General features: G+C 48.1%; 2 protein-coding genes across 2 annotated transcripts; both read right to left on the bottom strand.

Annotated features, from left to right (window-relative positions):
* Nucleotides 1–27: 27 nt before the first annotated feature.
* Nucleotides 28–3026, bottom strand: MALL (mal, T cell differentiation protein like). Its single transcript, XM_071452388.1, has 4 exons — nt 2454–3026; nt 1210–1377; nt 877–999; nt 28–542 (listed from the first exon to the last, which is right to left on the bottom strand). Exons 1-4 carry the CDS (start codon nt 2553–2555, stop codon nt 480–482), a joined length of 456 nt encoding a protein of 151 aa, XP_071308489.1. The 5' UTR covers nt 2556–3026; the 3' UTR covers nt 28–479.
* A 1133-nt stretch (nt 3027–4159) lies between these two features.
* On the bottom strand, nt 4160–15981 carry NPHP1 (nephrocystin 1). The gene is made up of 20 exons (XM_071452093.1): nt 15802–15981; nt 15536–15600; nt 14792–14852; nt 14246–14382; nt 13716–13908; nt 13428–13529; nt 12856–12947; nt 12685–12724; nt 12320–12404; nt 11675–11769; nt 11259–11387; nt 10410–10484; nt 10033–10143; nt 9030–9112; nt 8048–8124; nt 7673–7772; nt 7453–7565; nt 6118–6191; nt 5962–6006; nt 4160–4576 (listed from the first exon to the last, which is right to left on the bottom strand). The coding sequence occupies exons 1-20, from the start codon at nt 15868–15870 to the stop codon at nt 4298–4300; spliced, it is 2025 nt and encodes a 674-aa protein (XP_071308194.1). The 5' UTR covers nt 15871–15981; the 3' UTR covers nt 4160–4297.
* Between the last annotated feature and the right edge of the window lie 85 nt (nt 15982–16066).

A 16066-nucleotide genomic window follows, 5' to 3' on the forward strand; every position in this document is an offset into this window, starting at 1 on the left:
GAGTAGTCAAAATCTGCCCATTGACACTTTATTCCAAATACAGCATTTACCAAATGAAACCATCTAAAAGTCAAGGAACACAATCTTGTATCATTGTTATGAACTTGTGTTGGGGAGGGATGGAGCTGAACCGGAGAAAGGCAAATGACATAAGAAAGGAGATTGTTTGCTGAAGGAACAGTGATTTTTTTTTTTTCTCTTCGCATGGTTGTCAATATTTGGCAGAATGTTGGTATTGGAGGCTTGGGGCCTGCACCCTGTCCCTCCCCTCACAAGTCCCTCCCCCAGGCAAGGCAGGAAATGTCCCACAGGCACACCAACTTGTGCCAGCAAAATCCCTCCTGTGATGGAGTGCAAAAGGACTTGCTGTTCCTGAGGCCTGGTGACAGGGCTGGAGCAGGGACACCTTGGGATGACAGCAAGGTCTCTCACACTGGGAAAGCCCTCGTCCTGTCAAGGTGAATCTGGTGCTGCCAGGATCACTGGTAGTAGATGCTGAAGGCGTGGAGGATGTACAGGAAGGTCGTGAGGAAGGCGAAGAACTGCACGAGAGGAAGAAGAGGAAGGGTCAGCTGGCAGAGTCAAACCCCATCTCCTCCCAGTGCTCTCAGCATGGGGAAGCCTCCCAGCACAGAGCTCCCTCCAGCCTCAAAGGAGAGGCAAAGGCTCAGCTTTTCTCAGCACCAGCAACATCAGGCTGTCCGTGAACTGGTGCACCCTGAGAAGCCAACGCCAGCTGCACAACCCGCAGAGCTGAGGAGCTGAAACTCTGCCCTGTTGGCATTTAGGGTGGCTCTGCTGTGGCTTTAGCACGTGCTGCTGCCCTTGCAGGGGTGAGTGTGTGTCCTGCAGCCTGGCAGGGTGCTCTGGACTCACCGATGCAGCGCTGTTGAGTTGGTAGTTGGCGTTGACGCCGAACTCAGAGTTGATGGTGGCGTTGGCCTGCAGGACAGCGGCGCTCATGTACAGAATGGCCGTGGCGCCATGGTACAAACTGTCCTGCAAAACAAGGCACCTGTGAGTGCCCCAAAGGGGCACTGCCTGGAGAGGCCTGGGACCAAACCAAGCAGTGGTTTCACAGCAGAGCTCCCCTGGACTTTCCAGTCAAGGCAAAAGGAGGAAAGGGTTGGTTGGTCACCAGCCATGGTGATCCTGTGCCCACGTTGCTGCTGCCAACATCTGCCAACCCCTGTTCCATCCCCTCCTTACCAGCACTTTCCAGTTCTCACTGTTCTTGTGGAAGCCGAGGAGGTAGCTTAAGAGGAGCAGCAGGGAGATGAGGCAGGAGGTGAGGGACACGTACATCACCCATCCCTGCAGCAGCGGCAAGGAGACGGAGGTAGCAGCGACGAGGATCCACACCCAGGTCCCGCAGACCTGCCGGGGACAAACAGGCGCCACTGATGAGTGTGGGATGAGGAAAAGCTCTTTTCCTCCCCAGTTCCCTCCTCGCCTCCCTCCTGGGCCAGCTGCAGCAGCCAGCAGAACCCCTGCATCTGTCCCAGAGCATCCCAGTGCTATGGGAAGCAAGCAAGCAAGTTGGCACTGGTTTCCCTGAAAACTCAGGGGAAATGAGTGTTCACACGAAAGGGAAGGGTTTGCTGCCGCCTTGCAGACAAGGAAATGTCTCACCCCGAGGGATTTGGTGGAGAAGCCAGAAAATGTGCTTTTATCTGGGAAAAGAGAGCGGCTGCCTCAACCCAGCCCTGCCCACTCGTTAATCTCCAGGGCTTGGAATCACAGCACAAGGAAGTCTCCTCTCACTCCACACGCCAGCCTGGAGCGAGTTGCTCGCTCTGGATCCACCCAAAATATTTACTGAGCACAAAAAGCCCACAGAGTCATCGGGATGAGCCCGTGCCACCCTGTGCCATCCCAGCTGTGGTGGGTGAAACCCCTGGAATCGCAGCAGGGAGCTGAGCCCACCACCACGGGCAGGGATTGTGCCCGTGAGCACAGGGTGTGTGGGTTGCCAGCCCCGTGCACCATGACAAAGTACATCAGGTGCTATCTTGGCTGGTCTCACTGGATGCCCTCTGGACCCAGAAGCAATTGAAAGAATCATGGAATGTCATCACACATTACCAGACGCCCAAATGCCTTCAACCCCTGGAACTACTAGATACAGAGAGCAAAACTGCCTTGATTTTCCAGCCTTCTCTACAGAGAGCTGCTTCATGATAACGAGAGCTCCCAGTCTGCCCTGGATGAGCCAGCAGCTCTTCAGCCTCTCCCAGCCCCACTGCAGCCAGTGACCCTCACGCAGGCTGTGATGGAGCCGAGTGTGCCTTGTCCTTAAGCTGTTCCTAAAAAACCCCATCAGGAATACTTTGTGCACTCAGCGTAAGCTCAAAGACAAGATGTCACTCCCCAGTCAGGCTGCCTTCAGGATGGCTTCGGGGGATTTTAGCCAGGAGCGGGCTCCGTGAGGCGGCGGAACGAGGCATACTCACGATCTCCGGCAGGATGAAGGCGTAGGGGATGGTTTTGAAGACGGCGGCTCCGGAGGGCAGGTCGGGCTGCGTGGAGGCTGCGGAGGGACCCACCGAGGCCATCTCTGCCCCGCTGACAGCGCTCCGCTCGGCTCCGCTGGCGCTCGCCTGTCCCGCGCCGCTCCCGTGCGGGATTTAAGGGACACGCCCGCGGGACGTAAGCACAGGAACCGGCCCGGGCTGGCACCGCGCCGCTGCCCCGGCCCGCCGAGCCCTGGCACCGCCCGAGGCTGCGCCGCTCTGTGCATCCCCCTGCCAGCCGCGATGGGACACACGGCACCCCGGCCCCGCCGGGCACCAATGCAAGGTCATTAACTGGAGAGGGAAAGAAAAAATTTCCTACACCTTGCCGGCACAGAAATGTTTCCTGCAAACAGTTCTCTTGGCACGCTTCCAATCCTGAAATATTTTAGCTTCCACTGTTGTTGCCTCCTCCCCTTTCTGTTCAGGTTTCTGCTCCGCGGTCACGTCAGACACCTCCACGCCCTCCAGGCACATCCAGCCTTCAGAAACTCGCAGGTAAATTTTACAAGCACACCGGGAGGGTTTGGCAATGTGCTCCCGAGTGCCCAGTAAGGTGTGAAGGGGAGCTGCAGGAATTTCTGCCTCCTGGCAAATGCAGTTTGGATTCGGGAAGCGCTTGCTGTCTCATCCAGTGCACTCTGCCTGGCCCCAGAACTCCCAGATAAGGGGTGGGATGAAAGGCTGGGGGTGGCACTTCTGCCTGGTGGCTCAGAGAGGACAGACTGACCCCATTAACCAGGGCAATGGGCTACAGCAGGAGGAAGACACTGTCCCAGTGAGTTATCCCAGCTCTGCTAGGCGAGACAGGTGATGCCCCAGGAACTTGGCTTCTATGCCAAGCTCTTGCACAACACAGAGCAAAGATCAAATCCATGTCTCTGAGCGCTTCCTAGGCTGGGGGAAGTGTCCAGTGGTATTTCTGGAGGCTCCAGTTTACAGATACTCCAGTGGGAGCTGGTTTTTGGCTCCATGCAGTGGAGGTTTTCAAAAATCTTGTTTCAAATCTCGCCAGACAAAACTGAGCCTGGCCTGGGCTTAAATCCAGGTGTGACTCGGCGGCAATGTCCCCATCGCCCTGCAGGAAGCATCCAGATGCTCCAGCACTAAAGAGAAAGTGGATTAATCACTTCCCCCTGGGAATGGGCAGCACACAGAGCCTGTGGTCACAAGGTGCTCAGGGGTCAGCAGAGGAAACAATCCTGGGGAAACACAGCATTCCCAGGATTCCCACCTGCTGCTATTTGTGTTGGGTCAGGCACATTCCTGGGAGGAACCCAGCCTTCTCCTGAGTGGGGGAGAGGAACAGGCAAACAGTCTAAAAACAGAGCAACCTGCTGGTCACTGGTTGGGCAAGAGAGGATTCTTCCCTTAAGCTGGCTGTCCTTGCTCAGCAGCATTCTTAGAGATCTCTGCTCTTTCCCTTCCCTGCTCCCAGGCTGCTGGGGGACTGGGACAAAGAGTCTTTTGTTCACCCTGATTAAAACTACACTGGAAATTAATTGGAAGCTGCATGAGAAGAGAAAAAGGCTACCTCAGCTTTGGCAAAATATGACACCTGACATAGCTACAACAGGTAGTAATAGGCAACCAGAGCCTTGTTTAACCCTGCAAAGTTAAAAATGTAAAATACAATTTCCAGCAGATAAACAGATAAAATAATTTTAATCTCTCTCAAAATCTTTTAATTGTGCTAAAATATCCATTACAATTCAGCTCCTACACAATCTCTTTGGTAAGAACTTAATTTTATTGTTACCACGTCCTTAGAGAGCCTGAATTGTTCATTCTCCAGGATTGTTTTCCCTCACTTCTCCTAAGAAATCATAGGCCAGCTCTGAGATGTCAAAGGCTCTGTGGGTGTTTTCTGATGACAGCAGGTACTCCAGGGCACCATCCTTCTCCTGGCTCCTTTTCAGGAAGTCATGGATCACCTTCCAGCGAGACAATTCCACCTCTTCCTCAGCCCATCTGTAGCTGGGGAGGGACATGGAGCAGAGCAGAGGGAACACAGAGTCGTGGTACACCAGGACAAACGCAGACTTTAGGAATTCTTGATCTCTCTGCAGAGAAGAGTGTTTGAAAATACCTCAGTGCAAACACATGGTTGCCAAGCACTTTTCCAAAGTATTGTACACAGGGAAAAATCCCAAGCAACTCACTCCCAGTTCCCAGGAAAACAATGGGAAGAGATTTGACCTTCCTAAACATGCATCTGTTATCTCGGATAAGCCTCCAGCATATCCACAAACCTGAACTCTGCCAGCCTTCCCACAAACTACAGGCACTGAGAGCCCTTTGCTGTGGGGTATTTATATTTCTTAAAAGCAGTGCCACAAACTCCCTGCCCTGGAAACCCAAACTCCTCTCATCTCCCTGCTGTCCTAGGCGGAGCATGGCTCTGATTCCGCTCCTTGGAGCCAGAGCTGATGCTGCCCCTGGGCACTGCTGTCCCACTCTTTGTGCATGGTGTGACCTGTGTGCTCCCCTGCGAAGATCAGTTTGGAAAACCCACAGACAAAGGATCAGCCTGGTCAATTATCAAACCCCTGGGCAAGATCCAAGTCCGGAGTGTCCCAGCCCCAGGAGTGCTGTGCCTGGCAGGGAGCATTTCACAGCTCAGCCTCATGGAACCACACCAGGGGTGAGCATTCAGCAATCCTCCCCTGGGAGTGGCACATGCCAGTCAGGTAGAACTGGATGGTTCTGGGATCCCAGGGAGTTGCCAATTCCGTGAGCAGATCTGCTCTCCTTTTGGATGAATGGCCCTGAAAAAGCTGCTCTGACTCAGCGGGTGTTTGTTCTGCATAAACAGGGAGCCATCCTTGTGCATCAATTCAGGAGCATGCACAGGAATGAAATATCCCACTGCTGCTTCCAGGAAATCCAGCACTGAGAGCCAATGGCTTTCTCATTCAGTTCCTGCAGCTGCTCCCTGTCCAGGGGACAGGATGTAGGACAAGGTCTGGGTGAGCCCAGGGACAACCAGGTAAATTCTCCAGCTGTCTACATGCCAAAACATGGACTACAACTCTCTGGGGTAGGGAGATCTGAGGAATTTAGGGAGCCTTTTCCCAGGCAGATTGTGGGAGGACTGAAGTTCAGAATTTGGAGGAAGGAAGATGATTTTGTGGGCATACACAGTCCCTTTTTGTATCCATGACTGTTAGAAGCACATCATGACAGGGAGCCTCTCTGGGTACCAACCTGTAACAGGTTCCCCCCTAACAACAATGAAATAAAAAGTTACAAGTTAATTTCATTTTCCTCCTGCTCCTGGTTTACTGTTATAAATCTGGGTGAGAAATGTTAAGAACTGCATTTACATATCTCTATTTTCTAAACAGATGTATGGCGAGAGGAAAAGCTAAGCAGTGATTGCACTGGCAGGGAGCAGCTAGGTGGAATTACCCTGAATATATGGGAAGAAAAACCTGCAGTTTGTTACCTTCTCAATTCTCTTCAATGTTCTTTCTTTCTCTGCCCAGGCACTCTAAAATGAAATGAAAAATCAGAGCAAGGCTGGAGAACTTTGTCTTCTCCCAGGACAAAAAAAAAAAAAGCAGCTCAAATTGAGCTTGGAAATCCTGACAAGGTAACATACCCGAAGTGCATCCATCAGGTCTGGCTGATCCAGGAGTTGAGGGAAAGTTGCTAGAACAGGATTACAGATTAAGTCTGAAACAGAAAACAAACACATTCAAAGCTAAGGAAGAATCAGGTTTCAAAGTATTGGCACATCCAGGTACTCAGCACATCCCCTCCTGTCAGATTATTCCAAAGGGAAAATGAGCTGTGACAGTTCTCCAGAGCAGGGAAGGTAGGAGAACTCCCTAAAAACTGTTCTGACTGCAGCCAATTCTCAGTGGCTGAGAGACAGTTAAACCAGGAGAGGGGACACACAAACCCCAGTGCTGTTTATTTGGAACGCCAGCAAACATGAACCCTTCCTGATTTACCTGCCAGAGGTGTTTTCCCTCATTTCTGCACCTGCCTTTTTTATACACAGCTGCAATTGTGCTGCTTAGTTTGGATGTTATGGATAAACACACTTGGGTTCTACCTCAGCCTGGTGTGGCATTTTAGGAGAACCAAGGACCAAGTGCACAGTGAATTTTCCCAATGGAGCACATATCCCACTGCACAGGTGTCCTGGTGCTTTTTGGGTCACTTCCATGAGAAATCACTCTGCTCCTGTGATTATTTTAATTAATGAGACTGTGGTAAGATTCCAAGTGACAGAGAGCAGGATTTTGGCTGAAGTGTTTTCTTTATCATGTGATTTCAAATATTGAATGTACAATTGTCCCTTCACCTTGAAGCTGATGGTAAGTTTGGTAAACATGAAGCATTTACTAATGCCCAAACATTTCAGGGAAGAGAGCCAGGACTTCCTTCTGGGAAGGAGAACAGACATTTTCAGTTGTCTATTCCTAAAGTGATGGTGGATTTTGAAATAATAGAAATCTTCTTTAGTTGCACAGCTACCAGAACAACTCCTGGGGTTCAAGCCTTGCAATGGCTTCACATGAAGTCTGAATCCAAAGGGAATTTAACTCCAGGAGAGGTCATCAGCCTGATCTACTGTCCTAAATTATGCAGATCAAATCAGGTAAGTGTGGCAGTTCTCACCTATATAAATTCATATGTAGTACAGTCAAGAAATGTAATTTTTCCTTATTTCCTTATTTCAAGTTGGTTTTAAAATGGAGAAGGCTATGAACTATCATTAGTTCTGTTGAATAATCAGGGCAAGACAGTGAGTTCTAAATCCAGAATTCTCCAACTTCTGTCTCTCCCTACTGTCAGCAAGTAAATAATAATTAAAAACTAAAAATAAAGAGGATAACTTAGCCTGAGTGCCAAAAACATCTCTTACCAAAGGCAGACCTGGCAAGAGTCATTCCCTGGATGAACCTGATCTTCCTCCAGTGCTCACCTGTGCTTTGCATGCTCAGCCTGTCCTTCAGGAGGGCATCTCCAAGGATTTGCCGATAAAACACCAGGAGATGGATGTAGCACATGCCCCCAACTAATGTTTCAGGGAGAAAACTGTTGGGAGAATAAGGGACAGCAGCTGAGGTGTTCACTGCAAACACTGCAGATTTCTCTAGGCTGTCTGGAATACTTTTTTATTTTATGGAAGCACAAGGACTCACTTCAGGATGTCTTTGGAGTGCACACTCGGTGACTTCACTTTCACCAGAAGCACAGGCTGCTTCCTGAGGCTCATAAGCTGCTGAAAAACCCCAGAGCCTGCTGCAGGTAGAGACAGCACAGATTCAAACAGTCAGTTTGAAACAACAGTAATGATTATATTACAAAAATGGGCATTTCAGTGGGTTGAGAACTCTTTCAAGTTTAGTTAGCCTGGTAGTACCCAGCTCCCCACAGCCAAGGCAAAAGCAGATAAATAATAAAATGCATGCAAAAACAGAACACACAAACCCAAGCCAGGCTGTGGGGACTGTTGTGAAGGAGATGCAGCATTAATCACATTATTATGTTTATATTATATTGAAAAGAAACCACACCTCTCCTCGATATTGATGGGTCAACCTCAACGCCTCTCTCATAGGGAGTTCCACCACTCAGGACCAGCTCATGCATCCTGCCAATAAAGATAAATTTGAAGCCTGTATGATATTGGGAATTCGACTATTTTTGGAATTTAATTGTACTGGGAGGTCAATTATTTTAAAAGCCATTAACAACATTGTTTCTTTTCCACAGCCCAAATATTTTTCTTGCAAGGAATTTAGCAATTCTTTCGCTACAATGGTTTTGAGGAATCACCACTTCAACAATTAAAATCTTTCAGATTTAATATTTGTTAAAGAATAATGTAACCCCAGTTCTGCCAAGAGTAAGTCACTGCTGAAACTAGCATGAAATTTAATCTGTAATACCATCTTACTTAATGAAATAATAGAACATTTAAAATATGAGACTTAGAAGAGGTTTAGAGTTCTAGAACAGTAGACATGTCCCGTGGGTATTTGGGTTTTTTTTTTGAGCTGTAACCCAGATAAATTCAGAATACATATACACACATATACACTATATATATATATGTGTGTGTGTGTGTGTGTACCAATATTTGGCAAAAACCAAGTCTTGAAAGTCTGAGCTACAATGAATTATTTATGTCAATAAACAGAAAGTTTTCCTACATTTAATAAAATAAAAATATACAAACTTCATTATTCTTTCAGATGACTGGACCCACTAATCATAAATCAGCTGAAAAATATAATTCATACTCCAAGAGCAGTGAGAGATTAATTCACAACAACTCCCACCTGACTCCATGTCTTGGGAACCAGTCTACAATGTTCCCCTGGGAAAGGGATGATGCAGCAAAGAAGAGCCAGAATGCCAAAGGACTGGTCTGGATGCCCCCTGCCCCAGCAGTGTGTAAGTATGAAAGATGAGTTTTACTCTCAGTCTCAAACAGATGTATAAATTACATCTGTGTGTAAATACAGGGAGAGCAGGAAAAGGCAACAAACTCACTTGGAAGGAATAGGAATCCCAGTGGAAGTGAAAAGCTTCAGAAAGGCCCAGCCACAGCTCAGCTCTCCTCTTTCACCTGTTGACTAGGAAAAAAAGAGAAATGTAAATTATATGAGTAGCTGACCCAGAATGAGTGACTGAACCACAATTAATAACAGCAACCATGTGAAAATTGTTGTAGTTATCCCCTTTTCCTCTTTCACCTTTGTGTGTTCAAAAACCACAACCTGCCTTCTCTGAGGGTCGTTTTTCTGGCTTTACCATCTATTGTTTTACTACCTGTTGTGCTTTCCAGTAGCATATCCCAGATGGATAGGCTCTATCTGTGTAAACTGGAGCTGCAGACCACTGTCCATGCTGCTGAAACAGTTAAAACTTTAGTTTTCCAACTGTACAGGACATTGGTCTGAAATAAATCACAGAGATGGAAAACTGCAGGAGTGAGGGGAGAACTAGTCCATTGTGATCCCATGGCATGGGATCTTTGGCACAAGTTATTTCAGTGTTGGTACAGGGACACTCATGTCCATGAGCCAGGGGGATTTTTATTCTCTAATTAGGGATATTCTCCTATCAGAGAATCCCAGAATGCTTTGGGTTGGAAGGGATTTTAAGGATTATCTTGTTCCACCCCCTGCTACGGGCAGAGATATCTCCCACTATCCCAGGTTGCTCCAAGCCCCATCCAACCTGGCCTTGGACACTTCCAGGGATCCAGGGGCAGCCAGAGCTCCTTTGGGCAACCTGTGCCAGGGCCTCTGCACCCTCACAGAGAAGAATTCCTTCCCAGCTATCCCTGCCCTCTGATAGTGGGAAGTCATTCCCCCTTGTCCTATCACTACATGAGCTTGTGAAAAGTCCTCTCTCCATCTTTCCTGTAGGCTCCTTCCAGGAAATCCTGTTTTCTAATCCTGTTCTCTAATGAGGGATATTCTCTAACTGGGAACAGCTGGTTCCCTTTATAAACCTTGGAGTGGTTTCCACTGCACCTACCCACACTCACATTGCACTTGTAGGTGATGCCAAGCTCAAACAAGATCCCAATGTCTGAAGACAGGGAGTTGGACCTGACAAAACAGTCACCATCAAGCAAGCTGGGTAAGATGCCCATCACCTGGTACAAAGAGAGGGAGGGAAAAAAAAAAAAAAGAAGTTAATGTACCTATAAAAAAAAAATCTTGATTTTTAATGCCATCAAGCACATCCCTCACTCAACACAAGATCTTAGACCCAATCCATATAAAAATGAGGAGAGAACCAATTCCAGTCAAAATTTTGCTCCCCTTATTGTCTTTCCATGGAGAACAGCTGTGCCACCAAGGAACACTTTAGTGACACTGAAGGAAGAAGCTGTAAACAGCCAGGGGCTGTATCACCTACCCTTGGAGAAAAGGTCCAAGTTTGAGGATTTTTGGGCAGCCACGTGGCTCTCACTGTGTGAATGTTACTCAGCACCTAAAGTGGGGAAAAAAGCTAAGGTAAGTTTTTCTGGAAAGCCCCTTTCTGGGGCTATCCCAGATGGATCCAACACTGCACACAACAAAGACAACTGGAAGAAAACTGCTGGATAATCAGAGTTATGTTTTTACAAAAAGCTGCTCTGCACACACACAAAGGAACAGAGGATCAAGGGCACATGGAGGAATCTGCCCCTGACCCAGCTGCTCCAGGCCCATCCCAGGAGACAGATCAGCCCAGGAAACACTCATTGCCAGGAACACAAAGGAGCCAGGAGGCACAATGGCAGGTGGGGGACCCGAAATTAGGGACTCAGAGAAATGGAGCTCCCTCCCCAGCCCCTCCCAGGGCCACCCAGCACAACCCCAGGGGCAGGGTGTGACTGTCACCAGCTCCCTGGCTCACCTCACTCTGCTCTGGGGCATTTTGGGGCTGCACCTGAATTACCATGCGAGGAAAGCAGAGGGGGAGAAACCAAAGGCAGAAAAAGGGAGGGGTCCAAGTGCCTTGTGGAGCACCTTGGGTGGGAAGCAGGGCTGAGTGTGCTTGCCTGGCCATGCCCATCAATGCAGTCTGGCCTGTTTTATCATTCAGTTCTGTTCTTCTGGGCGAGTGGGCTCAAACCAGACTCATCTGAGCATAAATTAAACAGCTTGGGAGGCAGGTTGTGTGTGTGTCTCTGAGTGAGACAGAGAGGAAGCAGAACCTGAAGGATGCTGGAAGCTCCAAACCTCCTGCAGTCCCTTTTTGGGGAGCAGACACATTCCTTACCCGGCTGCCATCGAAGAGGCAGAGCCGGACGTGCCGGCTGAGGACGCGCACGCCGCTCCCAGGGAAAGGGATCATCTTGCAGCTGCATAAAGTGACAATCAGGGACACTCTGGTGGGTCTAGGATGGATCTGAAACACAGCAGAAGGAGGATTAAGCCTACAGGCCCCTCTGCACGAGGTCTCATCTTGTGTTTATGGACTGAGGTTATTCTCCCAAGCACCAACCCAGTGCAGTGGTGGCAGCAGGATTTCTTCACAAGCCTTTAGCTCTGCCCCAGGGATGTTTTAGGAGGACAGACAGAAGGTCCCAGCAGAAGAAATTTTTGCACCAGAAATGATACAAATTAAGACATAATTGTTAGCCAAAAGGAAAGAAGGCAAATAAGGTTTGTGCCCTCCTTAGCAGCAATACTCACAGTATTTCTCTCAGAGTTCCACACCAAGTCTTTGAAAGCCAGCTGGGATGGAGTAAGCTTGGGTTGCAAATAGTAACTTCCTCGAAACTCTTCACCTACAACAAGAGTAAATTTACAAACTCTTCGTTTTTCAAATTATTGTGCCAAAAAGGACAACACCCAAAATTCATGACCAGTTGAATATTTGACTAAACAAAACTATGGAATTATCTGCCATGAACACTGTTTACTATTTGTGAGTGTTCTGAAGTATTTCATCTCAAAAGCACAATAACCTAATTTTAAAAAGAGATTAAACAGCTTTAAACAGAAAGACTAACAAAACATGAAATATCTTAATATATTTGGTGAAGAGACTAGAAAAGACCTTTGAGAAAAAAACAAAAAAAAATCATCATTTCCTGCAAAGTCAACAGGAACAAACTTCTAAAGAGGAAACACTTTGAAATCATGAGGAAATTTGTCAGGATTTCACATTGATAAATTAAAATTTAAGGGAAAAAAATATACTTTTTTTATGGGTCAAATATAGCCAGTTAGCCAATTAATTAAAATTAAGCAGTATGGACTGGGGTCCAACAGGCTGATGACAGGATGAGAAAGCCACCACAGAGACCTGAGAATGCTGCCAGGTGAGATCCCTACCTTCCTCCAGGAGCTGGAACAGCATGGATGGGCGAAACCCTGCAGGAACTGCCCCTGTGGTGGTCAGCACCTCCACGGTGTCATTCTAGGAAAAACAAAGGAAAAGGGATGTTACTGGTCCTGCTATTTAACAGCAAATTTCATCCTAATTTACAGCTCTGTTTGCAACCAGAAACTTGAGGTATCAGTCACCTCTTCTGAAGCATTTTTGTGGCATTTCTTGCTACCAAAAATTCCCAAACCACAGATGTTAATTAAGAACAATGGTCTTTGATATGAGACACAGTGTTTGGGAAAGGCACAGCTTTTCTACAAAATAATGAAGATTATGGCAGGTGCAGCTGCCCTGTAAGAGGGGCACCTACCTCTACAATGGCTCGGACAGCACTCCAGTGGGAATCTGTTCTGGAAGAAAATAGAGGGATTTATAGTAAATGAACAAAAATTTAGTATATGAACAAAAATTTAGCCACTAAATATTGCTCTGTTTCCAAACAGCAGCAGCTTCACAACCATATCTGAGGCATTCCATTTACCTTTTTTTAATTTCAGTTCCATCTGCTGTTTCATCAACCACTTCTATGTGTTCTTCTGACTCCTCCTGGCTTTCTTCCTCTTCCTTAGGAACCTGGAATTCACATTTTAAATGGCAAAAGGCTTGATTCCTTCCCAGTTCTGTTCTTAAAAATGCATCCTCCAACCACAGCCCATATTAATATAAGTTTAGAATAAATTAAGTTTAGAAAAGGAGATTTTCTCTCTGTGATGAAGAAAATTCTCCCACATTTACATGGACTCTCATTTCAGATAAGTTATTAAAACCCCAAATCAAGCCACAGCAGCTTGGAGTCATCAGAGTTGACCTTTAGGTGACAAAGATTCTGCCTTTGATATTCAAGGAACTTCTCTGCCACATTTTCACAAGGCACAGAAATGCTGCTTTTGATGGATATCTCCAGCCCCATGGACAAAACCATGGAGTTATTTCCAAATAACTGGCTTTATTTCCAAACAACACATGGCATTGTGACCACATCATTAATTACTGGTCATTAATCTATACAAAAGAGCAGAGGTGAGATGAGGACAGAGGTTGCAGCACACCCACCGCAAGGTAGGTCCTGGGAACGAGGCCTCTCTCCCCCTTGGAATTTTCAGCTACCCACCAGCCATCCTCCTTCTTGTCATGTATGAGCAGGATTTCACCTTTCTTTGGCATTGGAGGAAGAGACAGAGACAAAAAAAAACAAGCAAATATTTAAATGAAAAATGACCTAACTCCAGTTTCTCCCCAAATCCCACAACTGGCTGAATCCCAAAAGCACAGGATTTCATTATGGTTACTGCTTAACTCAGAGTGATCTGCAGTAAACATCCTTTACAGAGAGATATTTACCGCAAATGTGAGATCCCCTTCCTGCTGGGCATCAAAGTTCCCAACAGCAACACATTCTCTAACATTTGGATCATCCAACAATTTCTCCTCATCTTCTTCTTCAGTGTCTTCCTCCTCACTTTCTTCATCTTCACTCTCCTCCTCTTCTTCATTTCCCTCTTCTGCATGAGGGCCTTTCTGGTGTTCCTCACCCCTACCCAAAACAAATCAAACAATTTTTTTAGTATCATTCCCACCAAACTTTCTGAAATGCTGTTAAGCCTCTGCAAGGACATTATTCAGATACAGCATTTCCATTCCTCTGTTTTTCCCTCTGTCCTGAAGAAACTCCTCCAAACCTTATATTCCAGCCATTATCCAGCACCCTGAGAAAATTCCAGCAAGCCATAAATGACTTCTCTCCTGAGCATTTCTACTTTGATCCTTCTGTTATTTTTCAGCTAATTAAGGGGGGGAGATAATGATTTTTCAAGGTCCATGCCAGCTACCCTTTAAAAAACCATTTGCATTTGTATCTTTAAGCTACTCACCCTGGATAATTCTTTGTCACATTTTTCTGATCCAAGACAAGAAGGAGTTTCTGCAGCTGCTGGGAGAGTCTTAGCAAAAGCTTTTCTTCCTCTTCCTTCCTCTGGCTGTAATTCCCCACCGGCGCAGGCTCGTCAGCCTGACAGAGAACCCAACAAATGCCCCAAACAATCAAAGTTCCCCAATTAATTGCTCAAAGAATCAAAGTCCCTCTATAAATTAAGTTTTCCAGACATGTCTTACAAGTTTTCCCCTTCCTGGGCTGCTGCCACTCCCTCTTTAGTGACAACTTTCTTACCCTTTCACTCTGCCAAGGTGAAATTCTCTGTTAAGTTTTCACCTGGGACTTGGACAAAATAAAGCACTCAAGTGAGTTTTAAATTATATAAATGGATATAAAAAATATAAATTGGAGAGATGACAAGCAGGGATTGTGCAGTGCTGGGCACTGCTCTTGTTGTGAGCCATCTAAAATGGAACATTGATTTTCTTTAAACAATTTCCATGGTGAATTTTGGAGGAAACCACAAATTAATCTCCATACTTACTTTTTTCAAAGCGTGGAGAGCCTTTGTATTCTCCTCCACCAATTCCTTCAGCTCTGTACATCTGCATTGAGAGCAAGACAGGCACATGGTATTTTCTTAAAATTCTGACCCAAACCACACTTGCTGACTGAAAGGTGTCATTTTAGGTGCTGTGTGTCCCTTCAGGTTGAGAACTCCAAGCCCAAACAGCAGCATTGGCTAGAATCCCAGAATAGCTGGGACTGGGATGGATCTCTGGAGCTCACCCAGTCCAACCCCACTGCTCAGGCAGGATCACCCAGAGCAGGTGACACAGGAATGCATCCAGATGGGTTTGGGATGTCTCCAGAGAGGGGAGGGAGACTCCACACCCTCCCTGGGCAGCTCTTCCAATTCTCTGCCACCCTCCTGTTGAAGTGGATCTTGTGTTTTAACTTATGGCCGTTGCTCCTCATCCTGTTGTTGGGAACACCGGAAAGAGCCTGGCACCATCACCTTGGAAATATATATATGGATTGGTGAGGTCCCATCTCAGCCTTCCCTTCTCCAGACCGTCCTCAGCCCCAGAGGACTGGGAAAGAGCCAGCCTGGAAAACAGGAGAGGGAAGGGCAGGGAGAAAGCTGCACAATCGGGAGAGAAAAGGCACGGAGGGAGCGAACACTGCTGAGGGTACCAGAGGGGACGGTGAGGGCAGCGCCGGGGCACTGGGATCGGGGGATGGGGATTGGGATAGGGGTTCGGGATGGGGATCGGGATGCCCTCACCTTAGCCGAAGGGGCTCCCGCTGCCCGGGGGCTGCGGCCGCGCTCTCCGCCCGCAGCGCCTCCACCTGCAACAGGGGACGGGGCGGTCAGGGCCGGGGGCGAGACACCCGGTATGGCACCGGCACCGGTACAACCCTGGTACATCCCCGGGACCGGCCCCGGTACAACCCTGGTACATCCCCGGGACCGGCCCCGGTACATCCCTGGTGCAGCCCCGGTACACCCCTGGTGCAGCCCCAGTACAATCCCGGTACCTGTCCCGGTACCTGCGCCCGCAGCTCCCGGCTCCGGCGCTGCACTCGCTGCAGCGGCCCCCGCGCCCGCCGCTCCGCCATCGTCACCGGGCAACGGGGCAGCCCCGGCGCCGCCGGATGACGGGCCCGGGGCGGGGCCGGAGCGCTCCGAGCCCCGCGGCCCGGCCCCCGCAGCCCCGAGCTCGGGAAGGTCCCTCGCACCCCCAACAGAGCCGGCGGGGCTCATCAGGGAACAAACGATGGCGTTTTGTGATCCCAGCCACGGAATCACGGAATA

The sequence above is a fragment of the Agelaius tricolor genome, unplaced genomic scaffold, assembly GCF_023055355.1.
Source record: "Agelaius tricolor isolate 1412-34295 unplaced genomic scaffold, bAgeTri1.0.p SCAF_1, whole genome shotgun sequence".
Taxonomy (NCBI): Eukaryota; Metazoa; Chordata; class Aves; order Passeriformes; family Icteridae; genus Agelaius; species Agelaius tricolor.